The sequence below is a fragment of the Anarhichas minor genome, unplaced genomic scaffold, assembly GCF_050575085.1.
Source record: "Anarhichas minor isolate MPS153535 unplaced genomic scaffold, ASM5057508v1 ptg000040l, whole genome shotgun sequence".
In the NCBI taxonomy this organism is placed as follows: Eukaryota; Metazoa; Chordata; class Actinopteri; order Perciformes; family Anarhichadidae; genus Anarhichas; species Anarhichas minor.
In genome coordinates, this window is record NW_027466486.1 from 10324292 (window position 1) to 10351797 (window position 27506).

At 41.7% G+C, this 27506-nt stretch overlaps 1 protein-coding gene across 3 annotated transcripts; it reads left to right on the forward strand.

The window, feature by feature from the left end:
* Positions 1 to 94: 94 nt before the first annotated feature.
* fsip1 (fibrous sheath interacting protein 1) lies at positions 95 to 26788 on the forward strand. 3 transcript variants are annotated; one of them, XM_076108535.1, is made up of 10 exons: positions 95 to 603; positions 696 to 753; positions 832 to 1001; positions 1120 to 1201; positions 1316 to 1405; positions 1960 to 2099; positions 2339 to 2458; positions 4919 to 5080; positions 16981 to 17133; positions 25376 to 26788. In XM_076108535.1, exons 1-10 carry the CDS (start codon positions 442 to 444, stop codon positions 25490 to 25492), a joined length of 1254 nt encoding a protein of 417 aa, XP_075964650.1. In that variant the 5' UTR covers positions 95 to 441; the 3' UTR covers positions 25493 to 26788. The 3 variants fall into 3 exon arrangements, with proteins under 3 accessions (XP_075964650.1, XP_075964652.1, XP_075964651.1); XM_076108537.1 differs by having other exon boundaries at positions 1316 to 1369; XM_076108536.1 differs by having other exon boundaries at positions 1123 to 1201.
* Positions 26789 to 27506: the final 718 nt, after the last annotated feature.

The following is a 27506-nucleotide window of genomic DNA, read 5'->3' on the forward strand; positions in this document are numbered from 1 at the left end:
TAATTCATTTAATCTTATTTCCACATAATGCAATTTGTATATACGCTTAGTTGACATCTTATTATGGAAACCGGATGTTGTCTCACGTAATTCTTTCCCGCTTAGTTGTCATCTTATTTTGAAAGCAGGATGTTGTCTCACGTTAATCCCTCCGCTAACTTTGCAAAATCCTTCGCTCGCTCCAGATCTGTTCCGTTTGAATGCGTTTACCGTAATTACCGTGAATTGCAGCATATAGGTGCACTACATTTCAAGTATCTGCTGAGTCGACCACGGAGATCTGAGTGTCTGCTGAGTTCACTGCGGTCCATAGTAACAAATGCACATTTCCATAGTTACAACATCCGGGAGTGTTTGCGTCTATAGTTACCAAGAAATAGGCGGACAAACGGTGGGATTTTTCTGTTGACAAGTGGCTTTACTTAGCCAACAATTCACAATATGGAAATGATCAAAGGTAATTTAGAAGACATTTCTCGCCCTGCATCGAGTGAGCAGACGGGTAGCCGTGTGTCCAGCGTGTCATTGTCACATAGTGACAGAATTGGTGCTACAACTCCATTTTCCCTTGTTGTGTTGACCAAAGATGCTGCTGATATTCAGGTAATTAAAAGACGATGCATTGACATTACAATATGCTTTTTGACATACACCATTGGATAATTTACTTAACTTCAGTAAACAATTCCCTGTAGAGCCAGATGAGCTCTGAAGGAGCTACAATCAACTCCTCAGCCAGAGGTCCTGACAGAAGTAAGTGTTCTAATGGAGTAGCTGTACACAGGATCCATTCTTTTATTAAGTTACCTCACACTATTGTGCATCATTTAGGCCAGTGTTCCAGTGAAGGTACCGACGAAGAGAATGAAGATTCCAAACTACAGAGAGCTATTGAGGAAATGAGACGACTTGATGAAATACTGTCTGCAAAGATCTGCATAGAAAAGGAAGTCAAGCGTCAAAGGAAAGAACTTCAAGCAAAACTCTGGCAACAGTTCCTGGTAGACACAGTCGTTGCATTCACTCCACTTACATTACCAGTCCACTATACCAGTACTGTTTAAGCATAGTCACTCTTATCACGTATGGTGTGATGTTATATTGTTTATTTTTCTGCAGCAGAATAAACCCGAAGGTCACTGTGAATGTGCCCATGAAGCAATGAACACAAGGTTGTTTTTGGCTCTGGAAGCACCCGCTGGTAAGCCTATAGGCAACAGCACACAGAACAGCAAGAGTGCTGAATTTATAGGCTTCATGCAGTTACTGTGTGACACCTTAAATATGTTCTTTTTTTTTTTTTTTATCTTAAAAGGGACAGAAGAGGAGGACGACTTTGTGCCTGTGTTTGAAACTCAAGTTCCCGACTGTGAGCACAAAAGAGACGGGCAATACTTGGAGCAAAGTTAGTTAGCGCGAATCAAACACAAAAGAAAAAGCAGCATACATTTTTCCATATTACAATCGTGGGTCTTAAAATATATGCTCTCAGTTGTACTGCCTAGATTGTGCACTTGATGGCGCCATGACTTCATGGAACTTATAGATGTTGGTTTTCTGAGGCAGGTAATAAGTGCACTAACTCAATTTTCCAGAAATGAATGCATAACAGTTTGCCCGCTTATGAAACATTAACTAATCAAGATCTTGTAGCTTTTTATGATATTGATCCCCGAAGGAAAAAAAAACAGCAGCACAGTAACTGTTTCTCTGTTTAGAGACATTTCGGCAGGCTGGCTGCTTCTTATCACAGTCTTCACCCCCACGGTGCTGCCTTGCAGGGCTATTAGTAGAATAGTACATTTTTATTTACAATACACTACAAATTTTTTTTTTAATTCCACACTTTATTCAAGAAGATCAGATGATGGAATAAGAACTCATGGTTGACTCTCATAGAATTTCTGTGTTGTTTGATTGTTATTATTATTAGAGCTTAAAGTGTGGCTTGCCTGACAGGTGAAAAGAAGCCAGGCAGCTGGACAGAGTCTTCTGAACTAAGCCGTGAGGACACTGGGGAAGAGCACTTTGAAGGCAGCCAGTGGGGAGCTTCCAAAAGCAAGAAAAAACAGAAAGACTTTGTCAAGAGAAACATTGAGGTATGTCAAAGTTCACCTTGGGCCAAATGCAGTGCTGGGGTATATCTCGCGTGACTTAGAGCAAATCTCTTGACTGTTAGTTTTTCCAGTGAAGAAAATATTTGTCTCTGGTTCAAGAGAAAGATTTATTTAAAGCCTAGTAGGGCACTGCTGAAAATAATAGAAATGTTGTGCAAATAATGATTTGATCTATGAAGGATGAACACTGACCCCTTTCTTTGTTTCCTCAAATGCAATAGCTAGTGATTGGTGAAGGGGACCAAGCTCTTTTGACTCAGGCGGAGAAAGAGCATCTGGCCGAGCTCCTGCAAGGAGTAGACGAAGAGGAAGAGGACAGTGCCAGAGGCGCAGACAGCGAGGTATAGGCTGACATGAAACCCAAACAGACAACATATGCTGTAGGATGAGTCTATCTTTTTTCAAGTTCCTTAATACTTCCCCCTCATGTCCAAAAGTCTTATGGGGAGCAGCGGATAATCCCATCCACTGCTCCTGCCAAGGTTTTGATCGAATATTTACATTGGTAGCATAGAACGTTAATTATAAAGCAAATATTGAATCCAGTGTCACCAATCTTAGCATGAATAAAATGTATCTTCCATGATCTTATTTGTTAGAACATTAGGTGACTCAACCAGACCCTCAGAACTGCACATAGAGTAGTAGTAGAGGTCGGACGTCAATGTTTTGATGACTGCTTGGAATCTCAGGAGGCCTCTGGGCAGAAGATTATGACGCCTCAAAGCAGTTCAGATTACGAACCAGATGTCAAGTGCCTTATGCAGTTCACGGATTGCTGCATGTTACGGCTTGATTATCGTTGTCATAACAATTCCCTCTGTGGTGTTTATTTGAAATTCAGAGGCCAGGATCTTTCTTATCGCCCTAATATAAGCTACAGTGGCACTCATAGAAAGAGAGTGCTGATAGAGCTTAAAGGCAAAGAGACTGAGGCCTCTTGTATATCTGATGATTCATCTGTGACCCCGTGCCACATAGAGCAGTAGACCATTTCACTCCGAACCCACTGACACCATCTTAATCTTTCAAAAAGTATATATTTAAAGTTGAAATTTGCTTTTATAGCTCTTTTGGCAGCTGTGAGACCAGGTTGAAGTCTGATGGTATGAGGCCTGTTGGGGAACATACTTACCTTTCACACACGGATCTATTTAGCTTGACCCCGACAGTTCTGCATCCGTGGGACAGCTTGCCAGAGTTTTTCTTTTTCATGTCTCGCTGCTCTATTTATGATGTTTGCCTTGACTCTTAGAACAATACTGCAGTAATTGTGGTGGCAGATACCAAACTGAGGGGAGCGCAGATGCTCTGGGTTTTTTTTTTTTTTATTGGAAGGAGGAAGACTTCCTGTTATTGCGAGGCATGCTATTATGAATGGCCATAACGGAGCAAGCACATTATTCATGTCACCAGGACATTGATCCGTCTTCATTTCTGAGGACTTCACTCAGTTCTTGGCAGAATCCCACTGGACACATCGACCACAAGCTGCTGCTCAATGTTTGCCTCACACACTGTTTTTTATGTTACCGACTCTCGTCCTAACAAGTTCCACAGTTTTCTGTGGTAGCCCGAGGAAGTAAATCAACAGCAGTCAGTAATCACGTAACATTTCGGTGCTGCACTAGTGGATGTAATCTCTTGCTTTATCAATGGAAAAGTTTGACATGTGTAATACGCTGATTTGACTTCTTGTCGAGAGTTGATGCAAAGATTGATCCCTCGATTTCTCACGCTAAATACGAAGCTAGAGCCAGGGGATGATTAGCTTACTCTAGCTTAGCATAAAGACTGGAAACAGGGAAACAGCCAGCCTGGCTCTGTCCAAAGGTAACACAATACTTATACCGTATTTAATCTGTAAAAAATAGCAAGTTGTTGTTTGGCTGACAGACCGAGGCTATAGCTGATCTCCCTGTTTCCAGTCTTTCTGCTGAGCTAAACTAACCAGCTGCAGCTTCATATTTACTGCATAAACGATTAGTATCAACGTTCTCATCCAACTCTCAGCAAGAAAGAATGTCGCAAAATGTCAAACTATTCATTTTAAGATGAAAAGAAAAAACGTGCTTGTTTCTTCTTAATAATCTAATGTTTTACATATGATCTGTGACTCCCTGTGTCCCATTGTAATTAAATAAATAAAAAAGCCTGTCTGAGGTCTGGGATTGAGCTCTTCTGCCATATCCAAGTGAACCACTGCAATGGTTAAACACACCAGAGAAAGCTGGTTTACAATAGATCTGCGAACATGAAACACCAATAAATCTCATAAGAATTTGTTGATCTCATTTGTTAAAATGTTGGCCCGGTGTGGTGCTCCACCTAGTTGATGGAACCCTGTGCGTTTGCTGTTTTCTCCTGCCAGTTTTCCTCTGCTCCCTCCTCAGAAGTCACACATGTGTCGTTAGCAGAGTTGTGATCTTCTTTGGCATTAAAACGCTTACTGCAAGATCTTATCTCACCGCTGGGCTGCGATGAGCTCACCACCCGCCCACTGTTTCACATAAGACATGAGGAGAGTCTCACTGGGACAAACAGTCACCGTGAGCAGAAGACAATTAAAAGTTTTGGCATTTGACTAGAAGAGTGGATCAGCGCCTTGTTCACCCTCCAGAAGTGAATACCAAGTGCGGGAGTTAGACTTGTACCCATTCCCTGTTCCAGACATCACCGTCACAAAGTTGCTAAATAGGCAAGAGTTAATGTATATCAGTCCTCTATTAAGGCTGCCTCTAAATGAGGCAGGCTTATAACCCAGTGGGCCATGACTTATTTCGGCAGTGATTGTCTTCCAGGAGGACATGTGGGCCGTGTCAGTGCTGACAGGTCTGGGTTACACCCCGGAGCCATCTGACCTGGAGCAGCTGACTGACGTCGACTCCAAAATTCGCCTTCTCCTTCCTGTCGAAGAACTTCTCTCAGTGCAAAGCTCATATACAAACCTTAGCATGCGCCAGGTACGTATCCACACAGCACTACTGTCTGCATTACAACAGCAATGGGTTTATACAGAGCACCGTAAACCCCCCCCCCCCCCCCCCCCCCCCCCAGACACCATCCAAGACTGCACTGAGGCGAGGTCATTATGTCTTATTACAAGCTCAGTATGGCATCGATGGCAACCTCTTGTAAAATCCTTTGTTACTGACGCTGAGGGAGTCACTCCCTTATTCATTAGTGGGGAAAACAGAATTATGTAAGCTGCTCTTACTCGGAACTGAGGGTTGCCTCACTTTTCCACGTTTCCATATGAAGGCCGTACAAAGCCTCTGGTGCATTATTTGCTCCTTGTAAATTGAATGTAAAGATTTTGCTCTGACTATTGTTTTATTATTACAACTATTATTTTCTATATGAGCAATGACAAAAAAAAAAAAGTCTCTACTATCACACCCGATCGCCCATTTATTCTCTTGTTCTTTGTGATTCATAACATGTTGTCAGTTCTCTGACTGGCCTCCCTGATGCTCAAGCCTTTAAATACTTACATATGTCTGAGTTTAGAGTGTAATCTATACATTGCTACCACATCAGACAGTGGAGGACCAACTTAACAGATATATGTAACTGTAAATGTTTTCCATGCCTTGGTCCTAGGTTCGGGCCCGCTCCTAGACGTGAGCTCTGTTAGTTATCTCAGGACCTTATCTCACTACATTTTAAAGGCCAGATGGCATGTGCATCATTTGCATAGCCTGTCTATGGAACATTTTTTGTTTTTTGAAGTCGTAAAAACTTTACAACGCAGTTTTGTGAACCCTAGGTGCCATTTTCCACGAGCACTACTGGATGTAGACAAGGAAATACTTCAGTACTTGAATCCCAGTGCTGGAATAGCTCATGATCTATTTCACAATGTCCGGTATTTATGTTGCTGCCCTAATTATTTCCCAATTTGTCACTTAAAATTTGCTCACTTATTCACCCGATGTAACGAAATGGCAGAAAAACAAAGCTTAAAATTTGAAGTTGAGGTAATTTATGATGTGACCTCCAGCTGTCTGTTGAGATGATATGGATTCTCAATATCCGAGCTGGATGTAGCCTCAAAATAAGATCAAATAGGTTTGATTTTGATGTAACGTTTGGAGCTGAAATGAATCGAGTAATCAGATTGACAGAGAATTCAACGCCAAATATTTTGATAATCGACGAATCGTAAGTCATTCTTCTCCCTTGTGCTCTCCCACACGTGATGTAGAGGGGATTTCAGCCAAATAGTACAAAACTGTGTGATTACTGGGCAGATGGATGCGTTACTTTGTGTAACCTGCTTCCCTCCCTTCCCACCCTTTAATCATCTTGCCTGGTTAAAAGAGTTTTGGAGAAAGTCAAACTCCCCATCATCCATCCATCACCTGCTCTCCATTAGTGCTGACATGCCTAATGCAAGCATTCCTTTTCAAATGATGTAAAACATGAAACAATTACACGACACTTCTGTCTCTGAAGTTACCGTTAGCAGATGATTCACCATCAGATGACGAAGCATTCAAAATTCACAGTATTTTTGCGTTTTCGTCAAATAAAAAGTGAAACGTTGGTGAACCTCACACCTGTATTTCTTAAAAAGTATCTGTTTCCTTACCCTACCTTCATCCCGTCTCTCTGGTGTGGCAGATATCAAAGATAGACTGCACTGACAATAAATATCTGTCAGAGCCAGTCATTCATTTCACATCGGGCCTGTAAATCTTAAAGGGGGTCATAAAAGTAAGTATGCTTTTGTTTTATGCTTTTGTTTTGCGGTTAGCTTTATTCTCGGCAGTAGCTTGCATAAGTCAGATTTCCTAACTGAAACCATTTGGACAGCAATCCGGGAACCTGTTGGTTTGCTTGCTCATTCCAGGGCAGTCTCTAATGTGCACAATAAGAGATCACTTCCCCCCCCCCCCCCCATCATATTAAATCACGGCCTAGATGTCCATGTTTGCTGTTGTCTCTTGTTTTCTGGCCATGCCAGATCTGTCACGTATTACATGGAAAAGGGAGTTAGCCACCTCTCCCCAGTGAGCACTTCCTCATAAAAGGATCAGTCAAGGCTTGAATCTGTGATCTCAGGACTTGGCGGCATCCTTTTCCAATAAGTCGTGATTGATTTTCTGAGTAACAAAAGCGGGCTTGTGCATTCCTGCGCAGTCACCTTAGTGTTAGCCTCTCTGGCTAAGCGGGTCGTGTGAGGTTGGATGCAGCCTTGTGAAGCCGGGCACCAGCTGAGATACTGCCACAGAGGAGAGTCAGCTCCCCCATAAGATCCTAATTACAGAGCTGGTGGAGGTAGAGGAGTGCCAGCTCCAGAAAAGGAACAAGACTTTCCCTTTCATTTGGAGACATATATGCAGAAAGGTTTACTATATATATATACAGGAAAGGCTACTGCATACTGTATATGCCTCACATATTGCAGCCAATAGCAATAGAGCAGCAATACATTTTTGTACCAAAATGTAAGAAAGCATACCGTGTACATTTTTGGACAGGTGAAAATGTCTTGAACAGACTTGGTCCCCTGTGGATTCTAGGTTTCAGACATTTTAGCGATAAAGCACGCTGGGACCAATTATTTGTCTTTTCTCTCTGTCCAGGTCTTTAAGTCTATGCAGTGGCAGGTGCACATTTGTCTGACTGAATGATGAGGCACAGACAAATCCCTCTCATAATGCCATAAATCACAGAATTAATGTTTGTAGAAGCACGGTATCACTCATCATACGGCCACATGGTGAGTCATGGTGAAAGTCTTGATGAGACAAAGCCTTGTTTTCTTTGACCTCTTGCTCATTTTTGACTCTGGAAAAAGGCCAAGTAGCTAAAAACTCTCCTCTAATCCTCTGAATAGAATAGAATCAAAACACAATTTTTAACAGTGTTTTCCTTGGACGCTGTTAATATTGTTCTCATGACCGCATTGCTGCTATTGCATTCTTCATTTTCTCCCATTTTCTCAGGCTTCCAGCCGAAATAGGCCTTCCGTCATTAAAAACATCTGTTGGCACAAAGGATTAATGTACAGTACACTCCTCCTACTGTACCACTGTGTGGTGATGCCTGCACCACCCAGAGTTTGAAGCCAGAAGAGGGGGATTCTGTCATGAGAATTAGCTGGTGTTTGGTGACTGTGTGTGTGTCTGTGCGTGTCAGAATTACATAGCCTATATTCTCTTAAATGTGTTTACAATGAAAATTAATGAATGGAATTATACAATACGGTTTTCCGTCACTGCCCACGGCATTTGATTGCATCGGATCAACTCCTTCTATGTTTGCTTAGTAACTCCAGCTGTGTTTTTGTTGTGCATTGGTTGGCTATATTTTGATGCAAGACTATGAGGTCACTTCGTCACATTGTGTGGTTGCTGATGAGCACCCATGATTTTAACTACAGCAAATGTTAAGTGAGGGAGCAGAGTTTTGGACAGAAAACGCCCTTTCGACCGACACAATGTGGTCAGCAGATAGTTTGCAAATTTATCTTATTTGGTCCAGGTCATATAATTAAACAGCTGTGGAAAAGCTCCGGTCACGTTATATTCATCTAAAATGCGGGTTAGTTCTTATTTTATATCATCAAGTGTAAGCTGTGTTAGAATACATGAGAGAAATGGCGGGTACCTGCTGACCTTAACATACTCATAATGTTCAGAAATGTGCTACAGATAGTATTCATGTCATGTACATCATGGCGTACGTCAGAGGCAGTGTCATTTTGAACAGAACAATATTTTTCTCTTCAATTGCAATGACGGCGGTCGGAAAACAAACAGACATCTTATCCGCTGCAGTACGGAAGAAACTGTCCTCTCTGGAATATGATGTCCATGTCCCTACTGAAATATTGGAAATATGCTAATTCACAACAGAGAATGATGTGACTATTTTGTTCCTTACCAGTGGCTGAAGTCTTGCTCCGTTTATCACACAACTTGCCAGTGAATGGATGTTTTTATAAATAGTGTATTTTCATGAAAATGTCGGAATTATGCTAATAAGAATCATCTTTGCAACCTTTGCGACTACCATACCCTGCAGGAGTTTGGCTTAACAGCTGCATGGAGAGAATAAGATGTCACGTTTGTCATGGGGCAAATGTGACATGCTTGGTGTTTTTTCACAAGGTTAACTTGGCTAAGAAGAATAGACTCCACACCCTTCCCCACCCTATAATTCCCACGAGACACAGTTTATTGTCTTTTTATAAGCGCCTCTCCCATTGGTGTTACCCACAGAAGCAGCTGTGTTAAGTGGTTTAGAGTGATTTTTCCCCCGTCATGGTTGAGACCTTATTTTCGACTGTTCCACTCATTATCACGCTTCATAGTGGATTATTCAGTCACAAAATCATCTGCTATAAACAATAAATGAAGCTGAAAATATTTGCCAATTTCCTCAATGATCCAGATTAAAGACCATCAAAACATTGTTAAATAGTATCGCAACTCACTGTTCTTTGTGTCTGACTACATTGAGTTTTTAAAATGAATAGTTGGACATTTTGGGAAACTTGATCATTTGTTTTCTTGCCAAAATTTGGATGAGAAGGCCAATACCACTCTCATGTCCGTACGGTAAATATGAAGCCGCTGTCAGCAGTCGGTTAGCTTAGCACAAAGACTGGAAACAGAGTGGAACAGCTAGCCTGGCTCTGTCCGAAGGTAACCAATCTGCTTAAAAGCACCTCTAGCTGTGTGTTCAGCCAAAACGTGAGGCAACTTTTAAAAGGTAGCGCAGTCAATTGAAAGATGCAATGAGCTCACGGCTGACAACTGGATAGTACACATTGTTTGGGGCGAATCAACAGGGCCGGCACAAACTGCAACCAGTCAAATTTGTGCGAAAGATGCAAGTCAAAAATGTGCTATGCCCTCTGTTTGAACACACTTTGAAGCTCATTACCACATTATATCTCATTTGTTTAATGCCTGCGGTATCGGACGCAGCCAGTCGAGCGGTTAGCTGGCAAACTATACTATCAAGCATTGCACTGGCAATGCTGACAGTCCCATATTTTATCTGTCATCATTAAAGAAAGCACTACGTAATTGTACAATAAATACACTGGAATGTAAGTCAGATACTGTGCCCGACACAGCATGCGTCACAGGGGGGACAAGAAGTGCAGAAAGATGCTTGGACGTTTTACCCTCCAGATGCTTCTGATGAATATTTAACATGGTCTGCTTCTTATGCACTTCAAATTTAGTTTGCCTGTAATTATTTGGCAAACACTTCAATTAGCTTATCTTAGCGACATGATGCAAAAGCCATAGACGGATGCAAGATTTTCCTCCACAACCCAAGCAGTGGAAACTTCAAACAGATCAAACATTTGTCGACCTTGGATTGCTCTTCTAAGATACTGAGAACACTCCGGTGGTGTGGATATTTTAACCCAGAATTCCATTCAACATGCTGTTTTGTTTTTAAGATGCACCAGGAGGTTTTGATCTGTGAAACAGTGACAGCTACAGACCACCCGTAGTTCTGAAAAAGAAAATCAAAAAAATCAAGTATAACATCCAGATGACCCACAAGTGAATCTTCTAATACTTCAGGAATGTTCAGCCATCACCAAGTCATATAACACAGATCCAAAATACTGACGTAAAAACACGACCTCTAGGGCAGGAAAAGACGACTCAGACAAACACATTTCATAACTAGGACATTTTTAAGATGGTGTTATACAAACCCTCACATTGTCTCTTATTAAGTAGTATTAGATCGATTTCAGGTCCGACTTCACAGAGGAGGGAGGGGGAGGAACTGACAGTTAGCAAAGAGTTAGACTTTGTTAAAGGTGAGTGGTGCAGGGTCCATTTGCACTACCTTGCTCTTGTCAGCGTGCAGGTACTGTAGGTTTATAACACGTATTGGTAGTGTAACGGCACCTCTGTCTCAGAACTTGGCAGATGCCTGCAGGTCATAGCGAGGCAAAATGTCTGAGGGACGGAGAATACGGGAAAATGAGAGAAGTCAAGAGTCTCTCAGCCATAGCTTCCGAACAGCTTACTCCCGAGCTCTCACAGGGAGTGCTCGTGGCAAGGCATGTGGACAGGCCTTGGCAGGTAGCCTGGGTCCACGTGGCACAGCCAGAGCTCCTACTATGCTTGAGATTCGCAGAGAATCAGAGGGAGAGAAACGGAGAGAAAGAGAGGAGCATGCTGTTCTGAACAACACAGACATCTTGGGGTGAGTCAGTAAGGCCGCCTCCTGCTTCGTCATAGCAGCACTGTCCCTTTGCAATGTGTAGACAAGGGTCGTTAACGAGAAGGATTGCCCGCTTCCAGCCAATATCAATCAGTTTCTAGAAAGGTAAAGAATCTCCAATGTATAATAAGGAGTTAAACTTAAATTACAAATAGTCAGATTAACTCCACAGCCTCCTACAATGGAGTGGATTTTCAAAGTAATGCAGTGCAACAACACTACATTACCACTAACTACAGAACTGCTATACAGCCTATCGTATATTTGAATCAGTACCTCAGTTATACTCTTTAAAAAGATGGGAATTATTGCAGGGCTGTTGTATTGGATTGTATTAGATTACTAAATAACTCAGTGTATTACAAAGCAGATATTTTTAGCATAATAAAGCCCCCAGAGTGCAAGGCCAATGAGTTATTTGGTGGCTACTGCATGCTAATACAAACTGCTGAAATGCTGGTTAGCGTCCACATCACATAAGTGTTTTTCAAGGAAACCCCCATTGAGTGTTTTTTCCTTTGTTTGAATTGTGCAAATGCCCAGAAGTCTCTATTTTCCTTCCTATGACAGCTTGTCTATCTATCTCTGATTTGAGCTAGTTCAAGGACTGTAGGAAGAACATGGTTGAAAATACCACATGTTGTACAAATTAGTTTGTTAGTAGCATTTATGATTTGACTGTTGACACTCCCTTGGATTAGCTGCCTCAGGCCATGCGATCCCTAATTAGCTCGTCTCGAGTGTGTGAACAAGATCATCACGCTCTCGCAGTGGTTCTTGTTCACCTAAACACCTAATATAAGAAGGATCCTGAAGCAAACAGTGGGCTGGCACACTCTCTTGCCATGTATATATATACACAACACACATAGCAGCAGGACATGTGTACATAAAGTTAACCTGTAGTTATTTGTCTTGTTTTCCTGATGTATCTGAGAATGCGTCTGCATGAGAGGATCCAGCTGCTATATTTGGCAAATTGCACCACAGATGCAATCCATATTGGCGCAGGGAAGACGCTCTAGGCTACCAATCTCACTGGCTCCCTCCACTAGCTAACAAAACTAATATGATTGACGGGATATAATTATATGCTCCTTCAATGGGAACAACAAGATACAGCACACTCAGTATTGCCGAGCGTTATCCAATATTTGTTTGGAATTATAAACATAAGATAATCCCGGCAATTTTTCAGATTTCATCACTTTGGAAAACAGCGGATCATCCATCAACTGCTGCAGCTGTTTCACACCATGACAACCGCTGAATGGAATGTATTGCCTCCAATTGCAATCATACAATTGATCACAGGATATCAATAACCACTCAATGAATGTGAAATGCATGCTTTATTAAAGTTATCGGATACAAATAATCTACTAATGATGGTTTTGCTCACAGTAATTGGCAAAGCATTCTTTTTTTTTCATATTATGGGAAAGCAAAATCTGTACCACGAGGTGAAACGAGGACGGCTTCTCAGGCGTCGCCACATCACGCACGAATGACCTTTTCTTGTTTTAATTAACATCCATTCTGGATTCAAGGCACACTTGGCAGCGAATGCTGCACTTCATATCAACCCGGGACACCAATGCAGCATCAAAGTTCAAGGCATTTGGTATTTCATCAATAGGCTGATGTACTTTTAAAAAGACAATCATGTTTGACATGTTTTTCATCCTGAAAGGAAACAAAGTCTAGATCTTTGTGGCCTCCCAGTGCTCTTGTGACCCAGATAGGTGGAGTGATTATTGGAGATCTTCAACAGCATGTCAAGTGGCTACTAGGAAGAGGGCCAATTAGCAGCATTTAGCTGATGTTCGGAGAAGCTGAACCCTCGTCTCTCTGTTTGGAAGTCACTCAGTCTAACCTCATATTTAGTTAGTGCTCTCACAAAATCCAGGAAAAGCAAGCACAAATACCGTAATGTATTAAAACAATCACTGAAGTATACTAAGGTCAAGAAACATGATTCCCTTCTTCTCCAAGAACTGAATCATTACTACAACTTGACTGGCACAAGATCATCAGACTAATCTATTGTTTGTCCTGCCAATGCGCTGGAAATTGATCTAAACGTGACGCACAGTTATTATTTTTGAAACATTGTGGACAAAGTACTGCAAATACTATGTTATATCAGTCTTCTATGAAACAGAAACTGAACACTGTGTCCGGTTAACACGTATAATCTCATACAGTTTTCAATTGTCAAAGCAAGTTCACATTCACGTGCAGTATTATAAGGTTGCCAACAATATCAAATATGTTTATCTTGGCATTTAATATCAATAATTTCAACTAATATGTGCAGATGAACCTTTAATGACACTGATATAATACAGTTTACTTTTGTTGTGATTTTTTTTAGCCATGCTAGCAGTGTGGCTGTATGTCCACGTCTGTGGTACACACTTTAAGATATCTCAGCAACTATTAGATGGATTGCCATAACAAAAATAAATAAAGAATAAATCCGGCTTCTTGGAGATTTGGTGATCACCTGACCTTTCGTGTAGCATCACTAGCAGGTCAAAGTTTTCACTTATCCTGTAAAATATCTCCACATCTACTGAATGGATTGGCAGTACATTTTGTAGAGGTATTCATGGTTTCTAGACAGGAAAGCCTACTGACTTAATCTCCAGTGCCACCACAAGGTTGACATTTGTGCTGGAATATCGATTATTGGACGGATTACCATGCAATTTGGTACAGGCATTCATGTCCCCCATAGGATGAATCATAGTCACTTTTGTGATCCTTCAACTTTTCATCTGGCACCATCATCAGGTCAAAATATACTTTGGTTTGTGACCAAATACCTGCAAAGCTAATAACATTCCCATTATTCTCAGCTGTAACTAGAAAGGTGCACTCAGTAGAGTGCAGATCTCCGCCAGGCTGTATTGTGTGATTGAATGAATACAACCCACAATTGGCTAACCCCCCGTCTAGACACTAATGGACTGTAAGGGATCGTAAAACACACTTCATTCAAACTCAAAAACAAGCGACGATGTATGCAGGCAATCTGCTCAAAGTTGTTTTATAATAAGCGTCATACAATCTTGCCAAAGAAAATGTAACCCTTTTTTGTAAATGCCTCCAGGCTTCCCCTGGTAACTCATCACAACGCTATGAACTGTGGGTAATTCCCTTCGACAAAGTCTACAGAAATGCGAACCTACGGAAAGTTTGCTCTCAAGCACGAGACAAATTGACAGTGGGACATCCCTCAAAGTCTGTGAGTGAGGACATTGGGATTGGGCTCTTGTCTTGTTTTTATCCATTGGAATAAACAACCTAATAGAATCTGAATACTCTGAAGGGCGCTCGATTTTCCTATGTTGTAACTAAGCTAATACAAGGCAGAGATACAGTAAGAAGAAGGTAAAAGCCAGGAAAGACGACGTACTTTGTGGACCATCTATCTTTGTTTATACAAAGAGACTGTGGACTTTCCCCTTACACCCACCAGAAGTCCTAGGGTGTTAATTTAGCCACAGAGAATTGGTTTAGTGGGGAAATATGTGACATACTGTCCATGCCAAACTCATTCAAATATGTTTCACTGATTTTGCATTTATCATTGTTTAGCCCCGCAGACAATTTTAAAGGTTGCACTCTAGTCCTTGTAAAGTAGGGCAGCTGTCGTTTCCAAATTAAATAAACAGTTTCTCCCAAAGATTTGGGCTTTTTTTGAAACATGCATTTAGTGGTGTGAGGATGGTGGAAAAGCTAGACTTTAATTTTTATTTTTCCTGGTTGGAATGCCGCGTTTCTCACTCTGGTGCATGACAGGAGTCTGATCCCGCCGTGGTCCTGGCTTTTGTAGTCTGGATGAGGGAGTCTTAACTGAAGGGCTCTAGTAACGACCGCTTAAAAGAGTCTTCAGATAGAAGCTGTCATTATTTCCCTATAGGGAGGCCATAGGGCACTGGTAGGTGAGGCCACACACACTTGGGAGAAATGTGCTTGTTTTTGCCAAGATTTAAATATTAGTTAGGGCTAAAATCGGTGTAAATGTAAAACCTGGTGTTAGTTGAGTATGTCTGTTTTGCTTATTAACAAGGGCAGAAGCGATCATTCTTCTTCTCAACATAGTGGCTCCACTTAACTGAACTCCCTGACCCAGGGTTTAACTATATACATCCTATCATAAATGTGTCAAGATAAATTTAGTAACTTATAGTTAGAGTTCACAATTTTAGCTGGTTTTTTTTGTCTCCGGTAACCTACCATTCAAGTCCCTATTGAGATGTCAACATTTTATGAAACATCCATCAATTTCAACATTATTAGATCATACATACGCCTGCCTGGCATCCAGACTAACCGAGAGAGATGGAGATTTCAACCACATGGCGCTGGACTGACACTCCAAAACAGCCCTGCGGTTGGCAACATCCTCCCAGACCCAACAATTTCTTCGACCTAGCTCGTGCTTTTATAGAGTAACTGTGTATTTTTGGAGGTCAAAACATGACCGTACCACGGGTCACGCACTGGTCAGTCTATATAGTATGGTTAATCTTGCCTTATACTTATAAATAAATGAATTGTGGGTGAGGTGGGGAAGGATATGAACAGCAAGACCTATCCTTTGAGATTTGCCACAGTTATGGTCGCTTTTCAGCACTTACTATTCATCATACTACGTCTGCAGAAGCTATCCCTCCATTGAATCAAAGCAATTTTGTTTATATATTTGTGATAGAACTGACAGTATATGTCATTTGAATTTGATGGCTTTACTTCGGCTCGTTCTCCATCTCTGTGATCGAGCCCATATGAAAACATCCATCCTGTGGTCAGAAGGACAAGCCTCTTGCTTATCAGCTGCTGTGGATGGTCCTCCAGGCATGAGTCTCCCATTTCCTCCTGACCCATTTTCAAAGTTTGCCTTGGATGCAGCTTGGAGTCCATTGTGTCAACCTAGTGCGCATGTTTGCTATAAATGTGTGATTTATGTTGGGCCCCATACAGTGTCTGTACTTTCTCGCCTCACAGGTTCCTGTGTATCCGGGTTATACCTGGACCTGGTCTTACCTTCTGTCATACATTGAATGTGTTGTAATTACATTGAATGTGTTGTAATTCAGTTATCCTGCTCTACACATGACATCTATTGCACTTCTGTCCATCCTGAGAGAGGGATCCCTCCTCTGTTGCTCTCCCTAAGGTTTCTTCCACTTTTCTCCCCGTTAAAGGGGTTTTTTGGGGGAGTTTTTCCTGTTCCGATGTGAGGGTTCCGGGACAAGAGGATGTCAAATGTGTATATATTGTAAAGCCCAAAAAAATATGGACTGTAGCTGTGAGGTATTGGGCTTTCTCCGGTCTGAGAATGTGCTCAGTGCTGTGAAAAGCAGGGAAGAAAGATTGGTGTTCATCTATACACTTTAGAACAAACCACAATGATGATATTTTAACAGAGATAGGCATACTGTAACTCAAGAGCCTTGGAGAAATGGAAAACCCTCACTCAAATTGATTGTGATGAACTGTTGTAGGATTTTGATCCCTATTTAAATGTTTCCTAGCGAAAGCCATAAGCTGCGAGTGGAGCTCTAGGAGAGAACCCAAACACGTGAGATGAGATGTTTGCTCCCTGTGAGAACCAATCGTGTCTGTTGTGTGTCAGGGCCGCGGCTCAGAGGCTGGCTGGAAGTGTTATGGGGACCTGCAGCCAGGAGAGAAGGTCCTGCAGGATATAAAGGAGAGGAGAGGGCAGGAGAGGCGGCTCCAAGAGATCCAACAGCAGCTGGAGATCCTGAACCAGGGCCAGGATATGACTGTGAGTTCAAAGCAGCTACATATGTTCTCACACACACACACACACACACACACACACACACACACACACACACACACACACACACCTACTTGCATCCCTACACTGTCTGTGTGCATTATAACACTCCTCAGTGCTTCTATCTGCAGACATGTGTGTCCCAAATTATTACAAGTGCACTTCAAGCTCATTCTGTCATTCTCACAAGGGGACAATGAAATCACATGCAATACTCGTGTCTCTGCAGGCCCCTATTTTTCCTTCTCTCTTTGTATCACTAGCCAGGGCTCGACAGTAAGCGGTGCCAGGTTGCCATTGCCAATTATTTTGAGATATTAGCAGCCGATTCTTGGCCTTACTTTTTAATATATGAAAAATAGGGAGAGCACACAGCAAAAACGTGCATCCCAGTCTCTTCAGCAGTGTGTTAGAGGGGATTCAGTAGAGATGTAGTAGAGATGACGGACAAGCTGATGTTGGTATCACTTGAGGCCCCCACAATCAAAAAGGACTGATGGATCTGTGGTGGGAATCAGCATAAAGGTAAAAAAATAAATAACTTTGAAGGGAGAGAACGGATGAACAAGTAACCAGTGGCTTGCACTACAGCTGCACTACTTATTATTAGCAATCGAGGGTGGACACATTAACACTTGAGGTTCAAATTAAAGTATCAGATAAAACAAACTACAAATAATTGTGTTTGGCTACTGTAATAAAGCTTTTGTTCTTTACGTTACATATTCATTATTAAGTCGGCATATACAGTAGCTGCATTGTATCTTAATTTACAAAAAATACACTTGAAATGGCAACTATGCTTTCAGTTTTGAGAACCGAAAGCTTGGCAACCACTTTTAAAAGTTAGTGTTGAGCCCTGGTGACATTTGAACTTTACAGTTGTGTGTCAAATCTTGATTTACGTTTGCTTTCAGTTAAATATCTTTCTCTGCTTTGCTTTGTCCATGGGTTTGATGCAAGGGCGAAGCATTCTTGGCTTAGATCCGATGTCCACCCTCCACAGTGTTCCCTAGAAACCATTGAGCTCTGTCTGCTTTTAGGAGCCACTGCAGAGTTACAACCACAGAAGGGTCGTACTTTCCCCAAACCCTGTAGCTAAAGGTACCACACAAGAATGTCTCGAGAACAAAAGGTGGATGGGTCTGATTTCTGCTTTCTCTGACATTTATGACTTTATTGTTTTAGGGGAAAGAAAAGGAAAACATTTGAGATTGATTAAGTGGTTTGACTTTGTCATTCTAATGTGGGAGCTTCTACGGTCCTGCTCAACAAACTACCTGGTTGCTTCTTCACAGCGCTGCTGTCGATGGCGTACAAATTTAAACGTGTGAACTTAAATTTAAAGACACATCAGTTCTCACAGTGATGAACCACAACGTGATGTAAATATGTCTAATTTAAAGATAAAAGATGCTCACAAACAGCGAGGTAATAAAAAACATTAAGTGGCAGCCACACCCTTACATCAAACACGGCACCATGCCATGCAACCAGAACCTTTGCTAATTAAGCAAAACTCCATTTGAGGAAAGAGTTCCCTCATTATGATCACGAAACATCAAAACCACCCTTAACTTATGGTAGACACTCTTTCTATATAGCTGTGTCTCACTATATTTTACGGTCACTAAATGATTCAACCCAGCGAGCGATTGCAATGTAAACTGCACACTCACTGTGTATATTCTTTGTGCCACCGGGCTTGTTTTGTGGTTGGAAAAGATTTATTTGCACGGAATTTGTCTGGGAGGGCATTCTTGAACAGTTTCACACAGCTCCAGTGTACTCATAAAGTTGATTTGTGTCACATCCGTAACTCAAATGTCTTCTCGCACCTGAAGTGTGAACCAACTTGTGCAGGCTTTGTGCGTACTTCTCTGGTGTGCTATAAGAGCATGATAACTAAGAAGAGATTAGTTTGTGAATAGAATTACCTTTTGTGTTGAATTGCGCAGTTCAGTCAAAGTTACTCCAAATGCTACCAATACAAATACTATTAAAGTATTAGTTCATCATTTGGCTGCTCTATGTTTAGTCTGGCCTGCTGCCAGAGTGCAGCACCTTTATAAAGGTGGAACATGTTCAAAAGGCTCGTCTCATACATTGTAGAAGTAACCACAGATTATCTGCTCTACTTCAGTTTGATTGACTTCAGCGTATTATGTTAAGAATTCAAATGTTTGTCTAGAGATCTCCCTGATTTATCTTTTTGCAGTGATTTATTTAAACAAAAAGATGTGTTGTGTTGGATTCAGATCTGAGATCTGTAATTGTGTGCGTCATCTCTGCTTCTCCTTTCTCTCAATCCAAACAAAACCCCCATTCCAGCGAAATGCATCTCTTTGCCAAAGAATCTCTTTTGTCAGCTTTCCTTTTTCCAGTTTTATTTCTTCTATCGCTGTTAATAATATCCGCCTGTGCAGGATAGTCCTCGCCTATTTTTCTAGAGAAAGGTATTATTGATAAGACTGACATTGTTCTCTGTTAATGACACATACAAAGTTGAGAGTTCAGCGAGTTTATATTCAAGTGTTAAAGCTAAATCAGTGAATTCAACAGCTGACCCGGTGCTAGTTTTCCTGCCACCTCATTTGGCTGCATTCCTGGATCAACTGCAAAAGGAAGGACAATCCCAACATTTACGGTAAGGACGGATGGTTCCAGCAGGGCAATCTTGGTCTGATCAGGCCGACATCATTAATCATACACTCTTTTTCATGTTAGCCAGGTTTCCATACAGTTCATAAACTAGAAAGCATTTATTTTTAAATTGTTGAACTGACTTCTTCAAAAATCTCTTAGCAATGTGAGAACCTTAAACCCCACCGTGATAGGTAAAAGTTGGCCTGAATCTGTTGGGTTAGGTTGTACGAACACTGCAGTTTCACAACTCTTTTTCCACAGGAGGCTGGTCGGGTTTGCCAGAAAAGGGATTCTTTCTCTCTCAGCTTCTCTCAACCTCTTCTCCACTCTTCATTCCAGCCATGGCTACTGGCTGTTAGCTTTTGGCTTGTCACACTGTCTGCCCTCGTTTTACACTTTCTGATCTTCTGAAATAGAGACAGTTTAACAAAAAGAGTTATCCACAATTGTCTCTTCTTTTCCTGTGTCACCGGTTCTAATGAGTGGCAGAGACCAAGAGGTGTTCCCACACATGGCCATAGATGTTATCTGTTATGGCATTTGAAATATTGGTGCATTGGTCGGTGTAAACCACTATCTATGCGCTAGTGTCTTTAGTACTGCATCAAAAGTGCTGTTTTCAACCTCTCCTTACAAAGAAAAGTTAAGAACAATTTAGATCAATGCCACAAAAAAGATATAAGCAGTTAGTTAAACGTTTTGTCTTCTTTCTATTTTTCTAAAATCAGGATAAATGCATTTTTTGACACAATTTATACGCACTTTCAACTTCCATGGAGTGCTACATCATAGCCCTGTGTAATTTACGAACACCGAGAAAAGACAGTCCCCCCCCCCTTTTCAACAAGTTAGCCGTTAGCAATTTAAGACGTCTGTCCATTTACAAAATGTTGGATGACCTATTGTGCTATTAAATTTGAATTCCACTCAAACAGTGGAAGATAACATGCTAGGCCAACTAGCTTTTACTCAGAAATTGGAACTTATTCGCCTAGCTTGCTAAACTGGGCTTAAGTTAGCGAGATATAAAGTTATATTGCCTGAGCTAAAGCGGTAAATCACAACTATATTTCTTGTCGCGCTTCATTTAACGGCTCAATCACAACAACCAGAGCAAAGTGTATGTCACATGCACAATATTTTCCTTCATACAGTAGGCTACGTGCAAGAAATGATGGGGTAAAATGATGCTATTGGGATTCAGCTAGGAATCACCAATATAGATTGACATTAATGAGGTAACTCAGAAAGTCTCTGCCGCAAATTATTATCTATATTATGCACATTATCTGACAAACTTGTTTTTGTCTTAACCTCGATGCATTCAGTGTCATCGGTGTGCTACAGCAGAAGGTATTGCCAGCTTGCGGGCTCAACAGCTGAATGGGGAGCACATAGCACAGAATTCCTTCCTCCATTAGTGGAGAACTGGCCCCTGGGTCTCTAGCCGATAAAGCTGAGTTATGTGACTGATGTCAGTAACCTTGAAAGTTGAGCAGCCCACGCTTGTGGTAAACCGGTCCAGCACCCTCTGTGTACAGGAGCCAACTGTGAGCTGTACAGGGGTGGTCCACTGCAGGGCAGATAGCTGGAGGGCTGAACAGTTCTGGCTTTGTCAGATTCATCACCAGGTGGGAAACTGATCCAGGAGAGTGAGCAGGAACCTTGATCTTTTACCAAAAGGTTGTAGAGGTTCACCCACCCTGCTATTGTTTGTTGGGAGAGGAACTGAACTCCTGTCTGGAGGGCAGACAAGACATTAAACTCATCGTCACTATTGGTAATTGAGATCCACAAGGCGGAGGACTGGAGTGACAAATGGCAGGGGGCAAAGTAAAAATGAACGCACTGTAAGGAGTTGCTAAACAGGGCAGAGACAGAGGTTTTCCCTTACACTTACTTTCTCTGCACATGGCTACAGGTCAGACTGAGGCTGACACAATAAGCCCGCCGGGTCTGGATAGCAGGTGGGAAAGCCAGAGCTCACGGAGCAGTATGAGACGTCTGGAGCTGCAATATTGGCATTCTGACAATAACCACCAGACATCTTGCGCTTGGGGCTACAGCAATGGCTGCTATCATCATTTGTGGAATCGCTCATGCCTGGAATATAGATAATTCAAATAAATAAGTGTCGGGTTCATTAGCAGCCACGTCAAAGCCATTTCCCCGTTGATGCTTTGTTGTTCCAACTTAAAAATCGATCAAAATGTTCACAACAACTCTCTGAGCATCAGGGAAGCAGTGCGGGCAGTGAGGGAGAACTATTACTGTGTGGACAGAAACTTGGGTTTCAATGCACTTTAACAAAAAGGTCATTATAAAACAGAACATTGTTATCCTCATAAATATGTATGGTTTTCTTTCTGTAAATTTCATTCTTGCATTGTTATTTATTTCTCTGTATGTGTTCGGTAAGAACATCCGTCTTTCTATAAAGCTGTCAAAGGCCAGTAGAAATTGTCAGCGGTACGCGAGTCTATAGATTCTCTACCTCCAGCTTGTATTTCACATATTTAAGCCACAGGATGTTTGTTTTGGAATTACACAGCTACACATTGCCCTTGACTTGGAGTTGGCAATGGTTACCAGTGAAAAATTACAAAATTTGTATGTATTTACGTCTTCTCTCGCAGTGTGTTTGCTTGCACTAAAGACACTCATGGCAGCTGAAAAACAGAAGCTTCTCCAGTTCCGATAAAAGTTGTATCTTCCCCTGCTCTATTCATACGCTTCCTTGTGGAATCAGTCTGATGATAACGCTGCGTTGACAAACTTCCAACCAGGCTCAACATTGTTGTTCCTGTCTCAGTGATAACCCACGGACGGTACTCGCTGGAAAACCAACTCAGTCAAACATATTGTGTATTTTCTTTGGACGGCCGTCCTGTATTCCCAGCACTTTACTTTGCTGTTTACTGAAATGAATGTGGTGTCGACTGGGAAGCTGACTGTAATACTTTTGTTAAACTGGCTCTTTAGAGAGTAGACAGACAGGAAAACCACTTATCAGTCGCCCACACACACCCTTGGCCTCCCTACTATTAAGGGCACCTGAGGTCAACCACTTTGAAAGAGTCACAGCATTTTGTCAGAGCCGTAAAAAAAAAACACTCATCGCTTTTTCTCTCCTCTCTCTTGGAAAGTCTAACTTGTAGTTCCCATCTAACCGGCTGGTACTGGTTAAAATGTATTTCTGGCCATTAATACTCCAGCCAGTGGGACACGGTTTTATTGCCCCTTAAGCACTCAAACACTGACAGGCCTGTAATTGACCAGTGTGTTTTCTTTGTGCCATACGTTTCAAGTTGCAGTAATGGCTCACTAATGTTTTTGCAAATTTATGATACAGTTCCAAGCAAATATTTCTTTTTTCTGTGGGTGGGTGTCACAGAATAAACCTGGAAGGGAAGCTAAGTGAATCCAAAATGCCTACACACACACCATGGGTATAGGATTTGTTCTTTCACCATTTAGAGGTGAAAGTCAAGTCTACAGGCAAAGGGCTGTTCCATGCATGTCAAAGGAGAAAAACATGCAGCACATTGAGGCTGGAATGTGTTCATGGTGCCTGTGGTCTCCTGCCCATTGGAAGGAGAAGATTTCCAGCTTCTGAGTAATTGCAGGGGTCATGAATGAGTAACACGGCCCAACCTGTCATGATCTAAAGGGTGTCTGTCATTACATTACTGGAGGACTTTGAACATGGACATGATTTTTCTGGTAGAGATGTCTATCAGCAACCGGGTCCTGACGAGGGGCTGGAGAGCCTCAGAGGGTGGTCTGGTCCGATGAGGAATAGAAATGATCGATGAAGAGTATTAGCTTGAACTAGCGGGGATAGATGAGACACAGGAATGTGATTTTTGTCTCGAGTGACTCAGCGGGATGTGTTGTAAGAGGTAAAAACAACTGCATGGTCATAATAGTCTCTCAGGACAGAGCCTGAGAGGATGCACGCTGTGGTGCCAGGCTGTATTTTTTCCAACACCAAAATGCAGGTCTGCTTTTGAACTTGTGTCTGTGGATCTCAAGACTGCACTAACGAATACGTTTATATTAAATTAACAATTTGACATTATGGGAAATACACTTGTATACTTTCTTGCAGGGAATTGGATGTACAATTCAATACCACTATTAAGGTACAGCTTATTGAAGTCTAAGGGGAAACCGCTCGCCTGAGTCTGTCCAAAGGTAACAAAATACACCAACTAGCACCTCTAAAGCTCACTTATTAGCACGTGCTGTCTTGTTTGTTTAATCCGTACAAAACAAGATGAAGCTAGCTGATTCCAAATGCTTTTTGTCTTTGTGCTAATCTAACACAGATTCTCAGCAGGCAGCTGTTTTCAGCAAAGAGGCTCTGAAAAACAATCAGTGGTCTATCCTACCTGCCCTGCAACAAACAGCAGACACACAAAGTTAGCGATCTGGTGAACACAGTGGAGCATTTCGCAGCTAAAGAGCCAGATGTTTCCGTCTGGAATTGATGGAGACCAAAACTGATCTAAAAGGAGAGTGGATATTGAACTTACTAATAGTATTTTAACTTTATAAATGGATGATATGTCAGTATTGTCTTTACAGATTGTTCCGCTACCAAAAATAATCCATTATTTCTGCCTTGACTGGCATCAGAATGAGGGACAGAATAATCAGGACATTTGTGCTTTAAGGCCAGGGACATTCTGTTCAGTGTGCGATGACAGCTAGAAACAAAAGTGCACACGCTAAAAGAAGGATGACAATGATTAGCCTACTATTTGACTTAGAGATTAAGGTCTGGCTTTCCTGGACACCTTTTTGGCATACTGCTAATGTCATGAAAGGCAATGAGTTGATATTATTGGAACAAATTGACTGTTGGGTTTTTTGCAGCCGTCTAGACAAAGTACAGCATTGTCACATGAAGAGATGGCAACTGTCTGTGAGCACTTATGCATAGGTAAATTAGTCATGTCTCACCGTATTATGATAAAGGTGTTAAAAGTGTACACTGTCAATAAGAATATGAAATCAGAAATTACAGTTGCCAGAAAAAACATCAGTCCCATGAATAGATATTGACATATATTAAAAGTCTGAACCCTTTTCCTCATGACTGACTTTAAGACTGTTGGCTTCTCTCCTTGAACTCACATGCACTTCCAGAAGGCTGCCTGTGAGGAGTCTGACTTATCAGTAGAAAAACAACAGTTATATCCAACTGGAAGGGTTTTTCCCCGGACGACTTCCAACTAGGCACAGGGAAGGAGCGCAGCATTATTATTATGAACTGCCACCGTCATCACAGTTCATGCATTAATTCAACACATTATCAAGAACTGAGTGTTAAGCCCAATAAAGGATGGTCGTAATGGGAACTCATTTTGGGAGGAGCTGTTAAGCTGAAAAATATTCTTTCGTCATATCTGTAATTATAGGGCCATGCGACCTCGATGCTGTCAGAGGTCTACTGTACATGATTGGTTGTAAAAAAGTGTTGTGTTTGCACATATTCTTGACTTTGTTATTATTTATTAAAATCATAGCTATATTTCTTAAACCCTACATACATTATATTTGTGTCTTCCTGCAGAATGAGTCACCAGACCTTACCGAGGAGCAGTTACTCAGTCTGCTGGATGAATGTGAGCTGATGGAGAGCTGGACCCAGGATCTTGAGACGAATGACACGACACCATCAACGCCCTAAGAAAGCCCCGATCCACCTGAAGGCCTGCTATCATAACGCCCATCAAGATGCATCATTGATGGGATGTCACCATCAGGCTACTAGTGGGGTTGTGAGAGAAAAATGACTGGATGTAAACATATTGAATTACCAGAATATATCTAACCCTATCACAATAGACATTTTGGGACTATTAAGCTTTCCTATTTATGTAGATATAACTTACCAGTCTTTTATACACGCTCTACAAAGTGTCAGTATTGTAAAAAAAATAGTATTTCTAACTTATTTGGCAAGAGGTGGAAAGTGTATCAGAATATTGTAGAATACATTTTACTCAAGTAAAAGTACTTGTATAAAAATGTAATTAAACAAACGTTAAAAGCATGGCAATAACAATATCAACTCCAAAGTGGCTGCGTCAATAACACACAAGCAAAGGAGAGACTGCAGTTTTTAAAATTCGCGTGGCGCGCACACGCAACTACGTTAAAAGGCAGCGAAGTGATTGTTGACGTCGGAAAAATCAGCTGTTGTGGTACTCACCTGTCTGAACGGCACCGCGAAGTCCTCCACAGTCTGCTCCAGGTTCAACTTCTCCACTCGTTCATTCTCAACGCGTAATATAACCAGTCTACTCAGCCTCTCTGTCCCAGTATAACCAGTCCACTCAGCCTCTCTGTCCCAGTATAACCAGTCCACTCAGCCTCTCTGTCCCAGTATAACCAGTCTACTCAGCCTCTCTGTCCCAGTATAACCAGTCCACTCAGCCTCTCTGTCCCAGTATAACCAGTCCACTCAGCCTCTCTGTCCCAGTATAACCAGTCCACTCAGCCTCTCTGTCCCAGTATAACCAGTCTACTCAGCCTCTCTATCCCAGTATAACCAGTCTACTCAGCCTCTCTGTCCCAGTATAACCAGTCCACTCAGCCTCTCTGTCCCAGTATAACCATATTCCATAGTGCTTGCTAGCCCCCGGCCCGTGACCGTGGCGGCCCGTGAACTCAAACATTTATAACAAATCATTTCCGGAGTGTCACCTCTCTGCACCTGCAGCTTCTTCTCTGCTACAGCTGCTGATTGTCTCCTTTTCTTCTGTTCCATTCTCACACAGTTTATCAGGACTTTTTCAGGAGACTTTTGTTTTTCCTCTGTAACGAATGCGACTTGAAATGTAGCAGAGTACAATACTTGTGATAAATAGTAGCCCACTAAGTAAAAGTAAAATGACTGATTATTAACAATACTTAATAAAGCGCAAGTACACAAAAACTACTTTGTTACAGTAACGAGAGTAAATGTAATTTGTTACTTCCACCCTGAGAACTGCTATTTTGTATACCAATTGGTCTCATTGTTTTCAATATGCAGCAGGATTACATCCCATTGTTTTCATTTGTGTTTATGGCCCTGCATGAGGAAACAGAGCAGCAGGGCCACCCTTTGAAAGAAAGAAAGAAAGAAAGAAAGAAACATTCCTTTATTAGTCCCACAGTGGGGAAATTATTCCCCAGGTTTGTATTAACCTAAGTATCATAGCTGAGAACAGAAAATTACAGCCATTAACTGTAATAACCGGGTACGGTGACCGCAGAATGTTCTACTGCTCACATAAACACTCAGCTGATAGCAGCTGGTTCGTAGTTTCTGAATTCTGAACACTATATTGTGTTTACTTTAAGTCCTATAAAATATAGTATGTCTCCGTTAGTAATGTGTGGCTGTTAATGAGGACACAGGGATGAAGTGTGTTCCACAAGAGTGAAAATCAGATCCACTTTAGCATTCCTGTCATTCCTGCCTCTATAGGTGATCTGCTTCAGAGTGGGTCAGATTAGTAGGATCTTCTGAAACTGGACCCTGTGTCCCCTCTTTCCAGCCTAATTTTCATTAAAAAACAACTAACAAAAGATGGCCAGCTTTGAGAATGATGACTTTTGGTTTGTTTAGGGAGATTAGCGAGCTGTTGACACGGTTCCTATTTGCTCCTTGTGAGTAGCAAGTATGCACCTGGCTGATCTCGGCCCAGAGGTCC

Bases quoted from the DNA above. Each gene is read 5' to 3' on its own strand.
- fsip1 (XM_076108535.1), top strand. From the start codon at position 442: ATGGAAATGATCAAAGGTAATTTAGAAGACATTTCTCGCCCTGCATCG. The intron at 604-695 runs GTAATTAAAAGA...AATTCCCTGTAG, and splicing joins AAGATGCTGCTGATATTCAG to AGCCAGATGAGCTCTGAAGG. The intron at 1,002-1,119 runs GTAGACACAGTC...ATTTTTCTGCAG, and splicing joins AACTCTGGCAACAGTTCCTG to CAGAATAAACCCGAAGGTCA.